This window comes from Dermacentor variabilis, chromosome 4 (assembly GCF_050947875.1).
Source record: "Dermacentor variabilis isolate Ectoservices chromosome 4, ASM5094787v1, whole genome shotgun sequence".
Taxonomy (NCBI): domain Eukaryota; kingdom Metazoa; phylum Arthropoda; class Arachnida; order Ixodida; family Ixodidae; genus Dermacentor; species Dermacentor variabilis.
This window is the reverse complement of record NC_134571.1, coordinates 80,855,945-80,870,742: the sequence shown is the minus strand read 5'-3', so window position 1 is coordinate 80,870,742 and position 14,798 is coordinate 80,855,945. Positions and strand designations below refer to the sequence as shown.

At 45.1% G+C, this 14,798-nt stretch overlaps 1 protein-coding gene across 3 annotated transcripts in view; it reads left to right on the top strand.

Annotated features, from left to right (window-relative positions):
- LOC142579412 (guanylate cyclase soluble subunit beta-1-like) overlaps positions 1 to 14,798 on the top strand; it is a 99,333-nt gene that overhangs the window by 73,294 nt on the left and 11,241 nt on the right. For all 3 annotated transcript variants that reach the window (XM_075689564.1, XM_075689566.1, XM_075689565.1), the window contains 3 exons: positions 90 to 476; positions 13,009 to 13,197; positions 13,785 to 13,931. In XM_075689564.1, the coding sequence (XP_075545679.1) occupies positions 90 to 476; positions 13,009 to 13,197; positions 13,785 to 13,931 (723 nt within the window). The remainder of the gene's footprint in view (positions 1 to 89; positions 477 to 13,008; positions 13,198 to 13,784; positions 13,932 to 14,798) is intronic.

Sequence of the window (14,798 nt, the reverse complement as noted above, 5' to 3'; positions counted from 1 at the left end):
CTGTGAATATTAAAGCGCAATAGTGGGGCCCATCATGGGCGCTTGAGAAATATTATATAGACAGCAACGCAAACAACGCCCTTCTGCAGGTGTTCGTTGTGCAAACAAAAGAAGGCGTGATCAAGCCTCTGTCAGCCAACTGCCCGGATGACGACGACACGGTCAACTCGAGCCCGAAAGTGCTTCGGCTCAAGGGCCAGATGGTGTCGGTCGAAGAGACGCACAGCATCCTGTTTCTGTGTTCGCCGCGCGTCAAGGATATCGACGACATGCGGCGCATCGGGCTGTTCTTCAGCGACCTGGCCATACACGACCCGGCCAGGGAGCTGTTCCTGCGCTCGCACCACCACCGCGGAGAGCGGGAGCTCATCGAGAAGCTGGACGAGGCCACCAACCGACTGCGCATGCTCCAGTCCAAGCTGGACGAAGACAAGAAGCGAACGGAGGAGCTGCTGCACTCCATACTGCCTTCTAAGGTGAGCGCTTTCGTTTACGAATGTGTGGAGATATATCGTCAGCGCGCGCGTTGTTGAACGGTAAAGAGTTCACGGCGTTTTGTGTCTCAACGCACACCCTTACATATTTACGGGTGTAATGGTGCGAGTTCTATATTCATTTTCACCTTTAAGGACTCTTAAGAACCCTTAAGGATGGGAATCGGTTTACAGTGTGGGCCTTGGAAGGAATGAACAGGGAGGACATCTTGTTGGGCTAGTTGATGCTGGCTAAGGAATACAATGTGACACAGCAACGACACAACCACAAAAAATAACGAAAACATGATATGTTAATGTGTTCATGTACCTTGCTTTGTCATTGGATCGCTGCATCACGTTATGTTGCTTAGAAAGACATTGAAAGTTTGATTTACACAGGATGTCCCCAGCTAACTTTTTTAAACGTTTATAAATATTCGGGTGCGCTATAGGAGAACGCCACTAAACGCATGCTACTGCCCCGTTTGGACAAAAGCAATTTTCGCCTAGTGCTTGATTGCATAATTTAGTCAAGATTTATTCGACTTCGCTAGTATGTAAATTAGAAAAAAAATTTCTACTGTAGAAGTTGTGGACCATTGTGAGAAATGTCCGACTGAACAGTATTTTACTTCTTACTCGCTTTGCGATAAATTTTTTTTCGCGTCATAGAGAAAGCCGGCGGAATACGAAGTGCAATAGAAAGAAGACGCGCTCTGATCTGAAGCCAGAGCACGTTATTGTTAAGTGCAGTATTGTGTTTTTCATGCGCAGAGTGCTAGTGGCATGCGTAGTGGGCGTAGCAATGTCATTTAACACTTGCACGTGCTTCAAATTCGGAACGAAATCGCGGGCAAATGTATGGCACGTTACTGTTGGCAATCAGCGGTGGTGCAGTCTAGTGCAGTTACTAAGGTTAACCAACCAAGCCCGTACTTATAAATAACAGAAAATTAAATCAGGAAAGGTGCACTTTCGCAAGCCGAGAAAAGATAGCTTATAGCTATTGCTTTGCTTTTTTTTTCTCTTACCTTCACTTTCTTTTACCTCACCTTCACAGCTGAGAAAGCAGCCAGGAAAGCCAGACGCAGCGAATGTAATATAATGGCACAGACGCTTTGCAATGACGAAAATAAGAAGCTATATTGTTTACACGCCAGCATATACAGTTGACATAGCGCCCGGTACGCAGCAGGAGACATCGCAACTACGAATAACAGCAGCGGCTTCAGCGACAAACGGGGAAATAACGAGATGTGCAAACGAACCGTGCCTTGCGGCGCATACGGTGCTGTAGGCTTTCACCGTGAAGAAGCGCGGACTGACTCAGTCCGTGCAAATACTGGAAGATGGAACTGAGCACGCATACATAACGCGCATGATGTTTCGCAATATAAACACCAGTTGTTGAACTCTTATCGCAAGAAAATATAAATGTGGTTTATCCCTCCTTCATAGGAGTGTTGAGAACAGAAAATTGAAACGTGTCTCCACAGAAGCTGTTGCATGTTTGCTTCGTTAACTTTACGATCCACTGCAGCGAAAGGGGCACGATTTGCGGGTTTGAGAGCGGCGTCCTGCTACCGAACTGTTTCGGCGAAGGTAAGAGAATTTGGTCTGCCTCCCTAGTGTCTTGGGCAGCGAGTTGAGTCGCGACGCGCTTGGTACAGAGGCGCTTAGCTTCAGGTATGCGAGTGACCGAGTTCGCAGCGAGTGCCGCGAACGCTCGAAGGAGTTCTGCTTCACACTTGCGAGTCTCTCGCCGGATCAAAGTGATACTCGCCCGTCGACGTCGTTGCCTTTCAGCGCCACTTACCGCAGCAGTTCCCTTAGTTGATGCCATTCGCAAGCGAAGAGCAGTACCCGGCGTGTAAGCACTGCTGGTGCATATTGAAGCTGCACTCCGTAGGCGACGAGGCGGCACAGGCTAATCGGCCGCGAAAGACAAACCACGTGCCGAAACTGCCTCGTCACCACAGCAGAAGGCCTACACCACCTACACCAGGCTACGCCGCGTTGGAGTCTCAGCTGCGTTGAGACTACCGACGCGCTCACTGTCGGCACTCGTTAGTGTCATGATGCAGTACTTGGCTTCACCGCTCCTAGACGGTGGCGCCATCCCCGTAAAGAGAGCACATTTTACGCGTTCGCGCCGACGTCACATCCGTTACAGGAAGTTGACGGTGGATACCGGCATAAAACACTTTCGTTTTAAAATAACAGCTTTGAAACAGTTATCGGAGCAGGAGGAAAAATTCTTGTTGTGACCAGGAAAATTATATTAGTTTCGTTCCTGACGATTTGTGTGACGCGAAAACGCTATAACGCTGTCACTGTGCATCCGTGTGAAGGGCTTACAAAGGAGCACACAATTTCAGCCCTGCATTGTAGCACTTATTCTGACGGCACAGCCATCGGCTATCTGTCCGCACGAAATAAATGTGAATAAAGCAGCACTGAAACAATAGCTTAGAAGCAATACAGTCGCCATGATAATCGTCCGTCTCTTAATCTATTCCATGCAGTTTAAAATAGTACGTTCGTTCAGGCTGCTTGAACTTGATTCCGAGAGAAAAAAAAAATCTACTGTGTGAAACATTGATTCACTTGGAGTGGATCGGGGTTGCAAAACATGCGTTGCATCAGTGCGCATATTGCGTTCTTGCACGGAGTAATAAATATGCGACTTACCTACTATTAGTTCATTGTCATATGTTGTCATGATACCCACAACACGCTCATATATATATATATATATATTATATCATGTAACTTCGTACCAAATCGTCAGCAACTTACAGTCGTTATTAATTTTACGTCCCCTCTTGTATATGTCAGTTCCGGTGTACCGCAGGGCAGCGTGCTTGGATTCTTGCTTGTTCTTGTTTACACCAATGATCTGCCCAATAACATCTCATCCTGCATGCGTGTTTTCGTCGATGATTGCGTATTATATCGACCAATTCGTAGCTTTGAGGATCATCGCATTCTTCAAGAGGACCTTCATCTCGTTACCAAGTGGTGTGAAGACTGGCAAATGAAACTTCACTCATCTAAATCCAAAGTGATAACATGCACGCGAAAAACTTCAAATCATAGATTTTACTATTAAATAAATACAAATCTATTATCTGAGGCATGAGTATATAGATATCTAGGTGTTACTCTCACACCGAGCCTTTCCTGGGCCTTTCACATCACAACCATATGCGCAAACGCTTCCAAATCTCTTGGATATATTCGTCGCAACTTGCATAACTGCCCGTCCAACATCAGTAAATTAGTATTCCTATCATTTTTATGCCCCCAGCTTGAGTTCGCGTCCCCTATATGGTCTTCCTCCCATGAATACTTAATCCGCATGTTAGAAGCCATCGAAAACCGAGCTCGTCGCTCGGTTTTTATATATATGTATATATATATATACATATATATATATATATATATATATATATATATATATATATATATATATATATATATATATATTCCTAGATCGCATATTTTTGTTACGTGTACATTCGCCCAGCATTCACTTATTTCCAAAAAGAAAGTGCCATAGAAGAATCAACGCCATCTCAAGCGTTCATTAAGAATACCTGACTGGCAATACAAAAACAAAACGTAAATGTCTTGATTACCAAGACAAAGAACGTACCAAAATATCCATTAACAATTACTGCGAGCATGATGTCATTATGAGGCAATAACACAAACGTTCATGATGGCTTCGTTCGCTTTGGCTGAAAAGAAATACGCTTCTTGGCCGTGCCTGCCAGCACCCGGGTTTTCTGGATGAACAAATACATGCTTCAAGAATAAAAAACCTGTGCGATTTACGAGTGTTTATTGGCCAGCTGCGTGCTCCTATCTTCAAGTAGTACGTGACGTCAGTGGTTAAAAGGGAGTTCGACACCAACTAACATAGCTGTGCGCTGACTAACACTCCAAGGCTAATCTCGTACACCAATCGCCAAAAAGTAGAAGGGCGGGGGAGAACAGCCACCTCTGTATGCTAATTGGTTGCGCGAAATATGAGGGTTCGGTTCCCTCCTGCTGCAAGTTGTCTTTCTGTCCCTTAGCGTTTACCCTTTGCCTTATATTTATTTTTACATTTTTGTTAAACGTTATGAATACTTGCCTATAAGCCTAATCTGGCTCCATTACCTGTTCTATTAGTTTGGTTATATTTTCAATACAAGTGACATTGTGGGACTAACTTTTTCTCACACCGGCGACCACTTCAAACACAAGTATGCAATGCGCAGCGGGCAGCCGAACAATAAACCTGTGAAAAGGCTTCCGAGTAGGGCCAGAGAATGCCTTCATCATCACCAGATATTGAACGCTAAAGATCCCACCCTCCAAAAAAAAAAAAAAAGAATGAGAGCGCATGCACTCAATGTACGTGGATGTAATATAATGACACGTGCTCCATTAGGTAATGCTGGTCGTAAATATTTCCTTTGCCGCCTTCAGAAAAAAGGGACGACGTCATTAAGTTACTGACTTTGTAGCTGAAAAAAAAGATCATAGCACTCACTTGTGTCTCTCTTTTCCTTTTTTTTTTTTGCTCTGATAGGCTAGGACCTCAAAATAGTCCAAACTTCGCAGCACTGTTTCCTTTTTATTTTTATTTTCTATACAATTACATTCGGTGGCACCTTCGACCTGGAAACTAACGACTCTATGGGTGTGCTGGTGAAAACGCTCAAGGAATGCCCGCGCGATGACTATGTATACTCAGAGCCACTAGAGCGGCCGTCGTGTCTGTGATAACTTCAGTCAGAGGCAGCAGCCATGTTTTTTGACGCTATTCGTAAGCTACCCAATGATTTATTTGATATTTCTCATACCTCGTCGCACTCCCAGTATATGCAATGCTCCTGTAATAAGACTTCGCTATGCAGCAAAATCTTTAGTTTACTTATCACGAATAAACGCAACTGTTAAGGCATTTAACGTTACCGAAACTGTACCAGGGCCGGCTGTTTGTAGGATAAAGTAGCACTATGGGCTGAGATGTGTGTGCTTAAGAAAGTTGGTATTTCATGGCGACTTTTACCTTATTGGTAACATAGCAATCTCTCATACTAAGAGTTAGCACAGCAATTCATTGCCGGCATTTAGAAACTCATTTTCCATTCAAGACGTTGCTAAACATGTCATCTATAACGTCCGTTATATCGACAGCAGTTTCTTAGAGAAAATACAAGTAAATTACGAAAGGCAGGTATCACGAAAGTCACTTTCAAACAGCTCGACAAAGCAGAGAACACTAATGATGCCATATCGTTCGTCTCCCCGCATGTCCTGTCTCCGTATACGGTGATCATTGTGGATGTCTTGCTTGGTGTGAACTTTACTTCTCTTCTTGTCAAAGTTGACGCCTTTTCCCGCTTCCCCAGCGCATAGTTGTCATCCGTGCTATGGCTGGTCAACCTCCTCACCTTTCCCTTATCGTCTCTCTCTCTCTCTCTCTATCATTTCATATGTGTAGTACGCGCACGTGGCATCCACTTAGACCCGCTACCTCTGACGATAGCGTTTTTGCCGGAGTAACACGGAATAATGCAAGACTGTTTTGATGCACTTCCCATCGCGAGCAAAAACGCAGTATGTTGCATTAGCACACACGTTTTAATAAGTCAAGCGCCCTCGCCTTCACTTGCCTTGTCATTTTTTTTTTCTGTCCCCTCAACCGGTGCTGCCACTCCAGTACGGCGAGCACATCGCATTACCTTCGCTCGCTACTCGAAGCGTCGCGTGCGTGCGACACGGAAAAATAGGGCCACACGGAGTAGGAGGAGGAGGAGAAGGAGGAGGATAAGAGAAAAAAAGAAGACGAAGCGCCCAATGCGGAATGCCCAGCGCGCTCCTCCTTCGAGTCTAATGGCACCTAGTTAGGCTGATGGAGCGCGGTCATTTCTGCATTTTGCAGGAGACAAAGCGAAGAGCGGGCGCGGACAAACACAGAGAAAGGACGCTTAGCCGGCTTGCGTTGGGCGGTGGCTTCGCCGCTGCCGCCTAACGCGAGCCGTGTGCCGTTCCTTGCGCACATTTGAGGCCGCTGTCGCTGGCAAACAGACGACGAGCGACAGACTCGATTCAGCGTGGGCCAGTGTTAAGAGCGTGCATAAACAAGCCGTTTCGCCCCGGTCTCGCCGTGTCTCAAATGGCACCGCTGCGCGGCAAAGGCGTTGCATTTGCGTGTCTTCTCCGTTGTTATGCTTGCGCGTGCTCGAACCGGGAAAAGAAGGTGCCTGAAGCGGGACTTCCAGAGAGAGCGATGAGAATTTCAAATGAGAAACGTTGCGCCCTGCGCAGCGTTCCGCATGCTTTCGCTCATTTATATATTGTGATGAGCAGGAAAATAACGCAGCCGGTGATGTTGAAAAAGCGTTAGTTTGAAACGTAAAGCGCAAGGTGCTGTTCTTTCTTGGGTTGGGCGCTTCTTTTATTTCCTGCGACAATCTGTGTATAAAAACTGAAAGGCGAGACATGTGGAGGTGACGTTGCTTTTGCCGGCAGTGACACTCTTGACTTGAAGTTAGAAATGTTAGCAATGAAGCGCAAGTTTGCCGTCTGCCCAGCAACAACGTACTAGCGACTGCCTCCGCCCTTCGCAAACATTATTCATGAAAGTATACGCGAAGCGTTCTTCTTTTTTAATTGCGTGCTTTCCCTGCCGTAGTACTTACGTACACTTTGTACCAAGCGTGTTGTCGCTCCTACTACATTGAATATCGATTTAAACCTTTTGACTCTAAGTGTTCGTCATTGTGTTCATGCGTGCATGCGTGCGTGTGTGTGTGTGTGCGTGCGCGCGCGCGCGTGTGTGTGTGTGTGTGTGTGTGTGTGTGTGTGTGTGTGTGTGTGTGTGTGTGTGTGTGTGTGTGTGTGTGTGTGTGTGTGTGTGTGTGTGTGTGTGTGTGTGTGTGTGTGTGTGTGTTTGTGTGTGTGTGTGTGTGTGTGTGCGTGTGTGCACGCGTGTGTGTGTGTGTGTGTGTGTTTGTGTGTGTGTGTTCATCTGCTAATTTCCTGTAATTTTGGCATATTCATTGAGCAGCCAAATGTGAAGCCGCCGGCGATGGAAGTCGCCAACTTTTTCAATATTATCAAATAAATCAATGCGAACGTTCTGATGCAACATTTGACCACGCACGACATAATCATACTCGATATGCAGGGTGTCCCACGTAACCTGAGCCAAACATTAAATGTATGCAAATGCCACGTAGCTAGACTTACCATGGTAATGTTGTTTGCCATCGCTTGGAGATGCACATAGTATTTTTATATCCCGACTACTTAGGTTATTATTCTAAATTAATTATTCAACTTCTCAAATATTATAATTACATAAAAAATGTCAATGAGATAATTGTAGAGCAACATGAAAAACTCCCGATACAGCTTGATGTTTCTCGATACGTGCTACATAAAAGTGTTTTTCCGAGCGTGAAGGAAGTCCGCTAATACTAGCAAAGTGCCTCGAGCGGGCAGTAGCGCGGCGATTTTGCGTGTATTTGCGGGTATTTGTACCCTTGCTGGGATGGCAATATTTTTCAGCATTATATTCTGTTTATTCGAGCGATTTGCAGCAAGCCATACGATTAACAAAAAAGGGCATCATGCGACATCCTCCTTTGCGGAATTTTGAGTTTATCAGCAGTGACACCTTTGGTTTCCGCAATATTCCTAGAGAAGCCATTCCTCCACGCTGCCGTCTTTTCTTCTTTATAAGCACACCGACACATTCTTCTCCTTGTTTGTATTCCTTTCAGAAACAATCGCCCAGACCCGCAACGTTTTGTACGGGGGCACAGAAGGTGTAACTTATTCTTTGCGATGGCAGGGGACTTGGACTCATCCCTTTCTTTTGCTAAGTCATTTACACAGCAGTTTGAATGCGCAATTTTTTTAGTCTGTACTACATTTCCGCATTTATTCAAGAAACACTAAGCGAATGCAACAATGCCCTGAGCTCCGAAGAGCATTAGGCATTCAATGTTAGAATAGTCGAAGTGGTATACACAACGCTGTTGCCATCGGCATTGAAGCTAGTGCAGCCCTGTTTGTTTCTTTAGTATAGGACGCCTCATATATATGCTGTGCTCGTTTATAGTGGAGTTATGATAGTTAGGGTCATGGTTTGTCAGAATACATGACCAATATTTCAGTAGTCGGCTGTGAACGAATGTACGAGAACATTTGCAGTGCACCACAAGTCACGCAGGATAAGTAACAGGAAGCGCAGCTGGTGATGTGGCGAATGGCTGTTCAGCAGCGCGTCACATGGAATCACGGAGAGATAAACCTTAGTGCATTGCAACTTTAATTATGCATTGCAATTTTAAGAAACTAGGGAATCTTTAGCACAATAAACACTGCCAACAGCCGCGCTTCTAAATCGCATAATGAGAAAGCCGTGTTCATGCAGCGCTTATTGTGGATACCCGTAAGCTTCTGTTGAACCACACGCTCTTGAAACTTCAAGAGGCACCTCGCGGTCGTCATGACGTCTTACGCGAGAGTAATTTATCAGTATCAAAGAGCTTGGACCCCGTTCCTCAGGATATAAACACGGAGAAGCGTGACACAATTTTGTTGCCCACAGTGATGAATGCGAAGCTCTCTTCACTTACCCTCCCGGACTTTCTCCGCCGCAGCTGGGTTGCTGACGTCTCGCCTAAATGGCTCGCATGCCGGACAACACTACCATTTTAACTGCCCGTGCAGGTACTCTGGCTGCTGGTCTTGTTTTCTACAGAATTACGCGGTGGTAAAACATACGATACCTGAATATCCTTCCTGTAACAAACGGATGTTACCCCCAACAGCATACTTTCTTTAATAAAGTATAGCTTTCTATATCTGCATCTATAGGGCCCTTGGGATGGGCGTATCTGCTTGACCCGTCTTCCGCCGAGATAAGCGCAGTTTACTGTTGCACCATCTCCAGGATTGGCCCACTCTAATTGGCGCGCTGCCCTTGGGTACAGTGTCATGGCAAAGAGGGCCAGTCCTTCACACGGTATAATGCGCGGTCACGTGGTGAGAGAGTCCGCTTCTTATCGTCTTCACTGGCAGGCAGCAGGCAATCGCGATGATGCAAGGCACTGTGCAAGATTTATTCGGCTGCATGGCATTACTTTACCCGCCTCACTAAAGCTTGGACTCTCAGGTTCTAACATGTAGGCTGAATCTGCACCTTTTCCCTTTTTCTTTATGAGCGGCACTTTGAAATTTGTGCGATATATTATATTCTGACTGTAACAACATGATGTTTTTGTCGCGTCAGCGATGGCTGAAGCGTTTTGCTGGGAATTCAATCGTTTCCCCCTGTTCAAAGGCTACCCAAGCTCGTCACCGCTCATGTGCTGGCTATATATATATATAGTGCGATATATGTGTGCTAATAACTTTGCATTTTTTCCTTAGTCCATAGTGGGGATGTGTGGGTTTTTAAAGTAGAATGTGGAAAATGTTTAAATTTTTATTTCACTCCTCTCTATATGTTTTCTTGTTCAGCGTTTTGAATTTGGCTACGATTTTGAGTTATATCCAGCGTGTTAGTACGCTAACTTTCTCTTTTGTCGCTGGTGATAAACGACAAAAACAAATCAATGAAAAGAGCGACGCTGTAGAAATGTTCAGGAACCTGAACGTGAAAAGAACCCGGTTTACAAGACGAGGCCTGTGCGGGTCGATCTGCGTCAGGCAGTCGAAGCGCAGCGTAAGCATTCCGGCAGCGCACGCTTGTCTAGAATCCTCTTTCGACCGGTGCTGGAGGGGAAAAAAAGAAATCCCGATTGAAAGCAGAATAAAGGGGGGAAAAGAATATCTAGAGAAAGCACACTCCACACAAGGAACGCAGACGGGCCAAACCGCAACCTATGGTCTCCGAAAGCGAAGGTAGACTGCTGAAGGCCCAGGCGCCGGCGCTGGAGAAGCACGTAACTCTCATCTGAACTCAATTGCTGTAGGCATGCGTACCGAGGTAGAAAGAAAAAAGAAACTGGAAATCACGTTACAGGTTTACTCCAGAGACTTCGACCGGTCAGTGGGGTGCTCATTGGCGCGCACACTCTCACTTTGCGGCGCTTCGCGGAGGAATAAAGTAAATACAAGCGAACAAGCAGGACGGGTAAGCATGTGAAGAAACAGATGTTCGTTTCAGGAACCCTCGGCCGGCCATCACGTCCGAGCCAGGCTCGTTCTGCGTACTCGGAAAAAGGAGTTTGCTTTCAGCGCTTGAGCTGGCAAGTGTTCGGCGCTCACCTTGCATGGTTACTTTATACCTGACGCAGTACTGTATCTACTCATCATCATTATCATTACCGGCCTATCTTCAGGTCCACTGCCCAGGACGAAGGCCTATCCCAGCCATACTCCAGTGGCCCCTCTTTCGCTAGCTAGTCCCAACTTGAGCCTGCGACTTTCCGAATTTCATCACCCCACCTAATTTTCGGCCGCCTTCAACTGCGTTTCACTTCGCTTTATCTACTCACTTGCCGACTAAATTATTAAACGTGTCTCGTTGATACGCGGGTCAGTCTCGCCGTTAAAGTGAATGTACATGCATTACCAGAGCGTGAGCGAATTCCCCTCTGTGGAAAGTGCGGGAACGTCTAGTTTTTTTGTTTTTTTTTTTCCCCGTCGGATGACCTGCGGAAGATTGCGCTGGCTCTTCTTTGTGCGCTTGCATAATGCATCGACAGTGCTTGCGCAGGCGCCGTCAACGACAGCACTCGCGATATAAGAATCATTTCTTTTATTTATTTTCGCAATGGGCCTTCCAACGCGTGTCACCACTGCCACTCTATTATTTATTTTTTTTTTGTGATCGAAAAACGAATTGTGTCTGTTTTCAATTGTAAAAACAAGGGTCCTGAAGAAATCGATGAGCGACTAAGCCTCGAAGATTAGGAATAAGTATAAAGGGTGGCATGAGAGAAAAGAGGTAGGGTAGTGTCCCCCCCCCCTTTCCTCGGACTTTGCTTTATGGTTACCGCTGTCGAACGATTTATTTGGCATTTTGGGCGTCCGCAATTGACTGCTCTCTCATGAAAAAAATATTATGACGAAAAAGAGACTTCCTTTCGGATTAGTATATGTGCAGCATGTTCACAGAGATATGTTCGAGATGTGTTCTGTACTCCTACTACTCCTACTGGACCTTTTGACATCGACCACGCTTACGCTGACAAAAAAAAAAATTACTGAGCACAATAAGACCATGCCAGGCTTCGCTCGGCCTTTATCCCTTAGCTGCACAAACAAACTTTTTGCGAGTTTCGTTGTCTCCTTTCACACCATCAAGAACAACGTGTTTTCACTTCGTGCAAAGCCCCCCCCCCCCCTCCCCTTTTCATGTGATGAGTGACTTATTTTTTAGAGGTACTGGATTGTGCTTTCCGTGCTGCTGCCCGCAGATAAACTATTTAAGTGCTTGCGACATGTCCGGGTGCGTATATGGTGCTTGTTGATATTCTCTTCCTGCTCATTCTTGCTTTTTTAATTTTTTTGTCCGGAAATAATTTGGTATTCAATGATAGCGCCGCAAACCTAGCTTAGCTTCACCTTTTTCTATAACCAAAATATAAAAGAGAACAAAGGCATTTCAGCACTAGAAATTCACCAGCTACATGGTCACGCAAATCAATAGCCATGTCGACAAAAGGTGCTACGCATCTTTGACTCACGAAAAACGCAGTCTTGCTGTCAACTGTCGTCTTTGCTCTAAAACCTTGTCGCCTAATATGTGCAGAAACATTACATGCAGCAGGAGATTGTAGAGGCCTCCAAATGCACTCGAAGTTTTTCCTTCCCCAAGCACGTATATTACTGAAGAATAAAAATAGGGAAAAGCCTATCAGATTACCCCAGTACCTCTTTGTGTCCTACAATACTACAAGTAGGTGCCGTTAAATGAGATCTAACTGGAGGGGCTGGAGGCGGTACGCCTCAGGCTACTCCACTCATATTTAAAAAGTACTTTAAAATATAAACAAAAAAGAGAAAGAGTAAACCATTAGTCTTTCTATTACGAATTCTGTGGCTCTGTTGAGGTAAGGATTAGCGAAAATTTTTGGAACTCTAGAATTCTAGAGCGCCTTTTAGTTCCTCTAGTAAATAATGTAAGATATTACCACAATCATTTGGTATTGCAAATCGCTTTAGAATGCGAATAACCCAGCACGTTTTGCCATGTACAGTGGCGTTGATCATAGCAATAAAAGTGCACGAAAGAACATCAACATGTTGCAGAGTTAATGTCAACGTTTTGTTTAAAGCAGAACGTGATACTATACATCAGAAAGGCATTTATATGAGCTTTGGATCCCTCCTGCGAACGTATCGTTATTATCAGTGCCCTGCAGATTTCTCGGCAGTATTGTCGTCTGTTTTGTGTCACTTAAATCCTACCGAAGAACACATTGTGCCAATTTAGAAAGCCAATATTCCCTTCCCATTTCTGCCACCTGCGAGCTTTCTTTTTTTTTTTTCTTCCTTTTTCGCACCCCAGGTAGCCAAGCTCCTCTGCCAGAACCTTCCTGTGGAAGCGGAGAAGTTCGAGACAGTCTCATGCCTCTTCTCAGATATTGTGGGCTTCACCAACATGTGCGGTAGCTGCGCTCCCATGGCCATCGTGCGCCTGCTCAACAAGCTGTATCTGCAGTTTGACAACCTATCTCACGTGCATGGCGTCTACAAGGTGAACGATGCTTCAAAGGAAATGACGTATTCCTTTTCACCACTGGACTCGCATACATTGCTCCACAAAACAGCGAATCAATGGCCACGGCTGCTGCGATCGTTTACTCACTCACTTACAGCAGTTATTAGGACAGGCTATCTATTTCCACTTCCTGCCCGAAGAGCAAGAAATACATTTTTACATGAACGTATCCGCGCTGTTGTTTCCAAGCAACATTGTTGTATCAGCTCTTTAAAGGGCTTTACTGATGCCAAGTTAGTAAGGTTGTTCCTGCTTTTGCTTCCAGGAGTGCAGCCGCTGCAGCACATTTTTAGCATAAACGTATACGTTTTCATCCACAGAAATGTCACTGTCACTGACAGTTGAAGCTACTTTATTTAATACGTTAAGGTCAGAGTTAGAGCAGTATCGTTAATTAAACGGCATGCAGCCCCCAGGTCATTTCGCGTAGGTATCCCTTAAGGAAATTTTTCTCTTGCGTCTCTCTTAGGAAAATTAATAAAGTCGCTAGTATTGAGCAAATCACCATTATCTATGCTTTCATATTTGTGAAGCTCACTCAGCCATGACTCTCGGTTGCGCAGGTGGAGACCATTGGGGACGCCTACGTGGTGGTAGCCGGCGTGCCAGATTTTGTGGAGGACCATGCGGACCGCCTTATCGTCATGGGCCTGGATATGATAACGGCCACAAAGAGTGTCCGCAATCCGGTGAATGGCGAGCCTATACAGGTGAGTTAGACATGCACCAACACGAGATCCTGGGCAACGCTAGGACTGCACTATTTTGTCTTTTTTTTTCCTTCCTAATTTGAAGCACTAGGATAGGGACGCCTTGGTTCACACAACATTAGCTTACTCGAAGAATAGAAGGAAAGGGCTCCCCATGAGAACTATGAATATTGTTCCCTAGTCTTGAATCGTATGATAGCACAAGGCAAGTGAAAACTTAGGAGTAGGCGAATCAGAAGCTGGCCAAACGGAACCATGCGGAATGGAAAAAAAATGCTCTAGAGGTTGTGACCTTGGCATTAACCTTAGTATGTGCATTAATAGTAATTAATTATCCCACGTGTTAATTCCTTCGATTCAAGCATTGAATTATTGACTAGAACATACACACCCAGATGCGTGCGACATGAACATAAATATTCAATGTTTACTACAAGGCTCATCGCATAGAGCGACGAAGTTGTAAATCTGTAAAGGTGCCATTATATCAAACACAATGATGATAACTTCATCGTTGTTATCACTAGAAGCTTAGCTTATATATCGGAGCTCGCATCTTGCTCTGAGTTGACATACCGTGAGCATGTCATAAACGTTTCTGTGATGACCAAGTCAAACTTGAAATGGGCTGAAATGAGATTATGACCGAGTACGAGATAGAGCACATAAGACGAGTGAGGGGTCGCTCTTTGTATTTACATGCTGTTGTGCAGTTAGACTCGGTTTACGGAACAAAAACGTGCATGTTCGAATAAATTGTCATATATATATATATATATATATATATATATATCACCATAAGAACAAAGATGCTTGTGTTCTCAGCGAACATGCCTATAAGCTGTGAGTCATCCAACGTATTCCAGT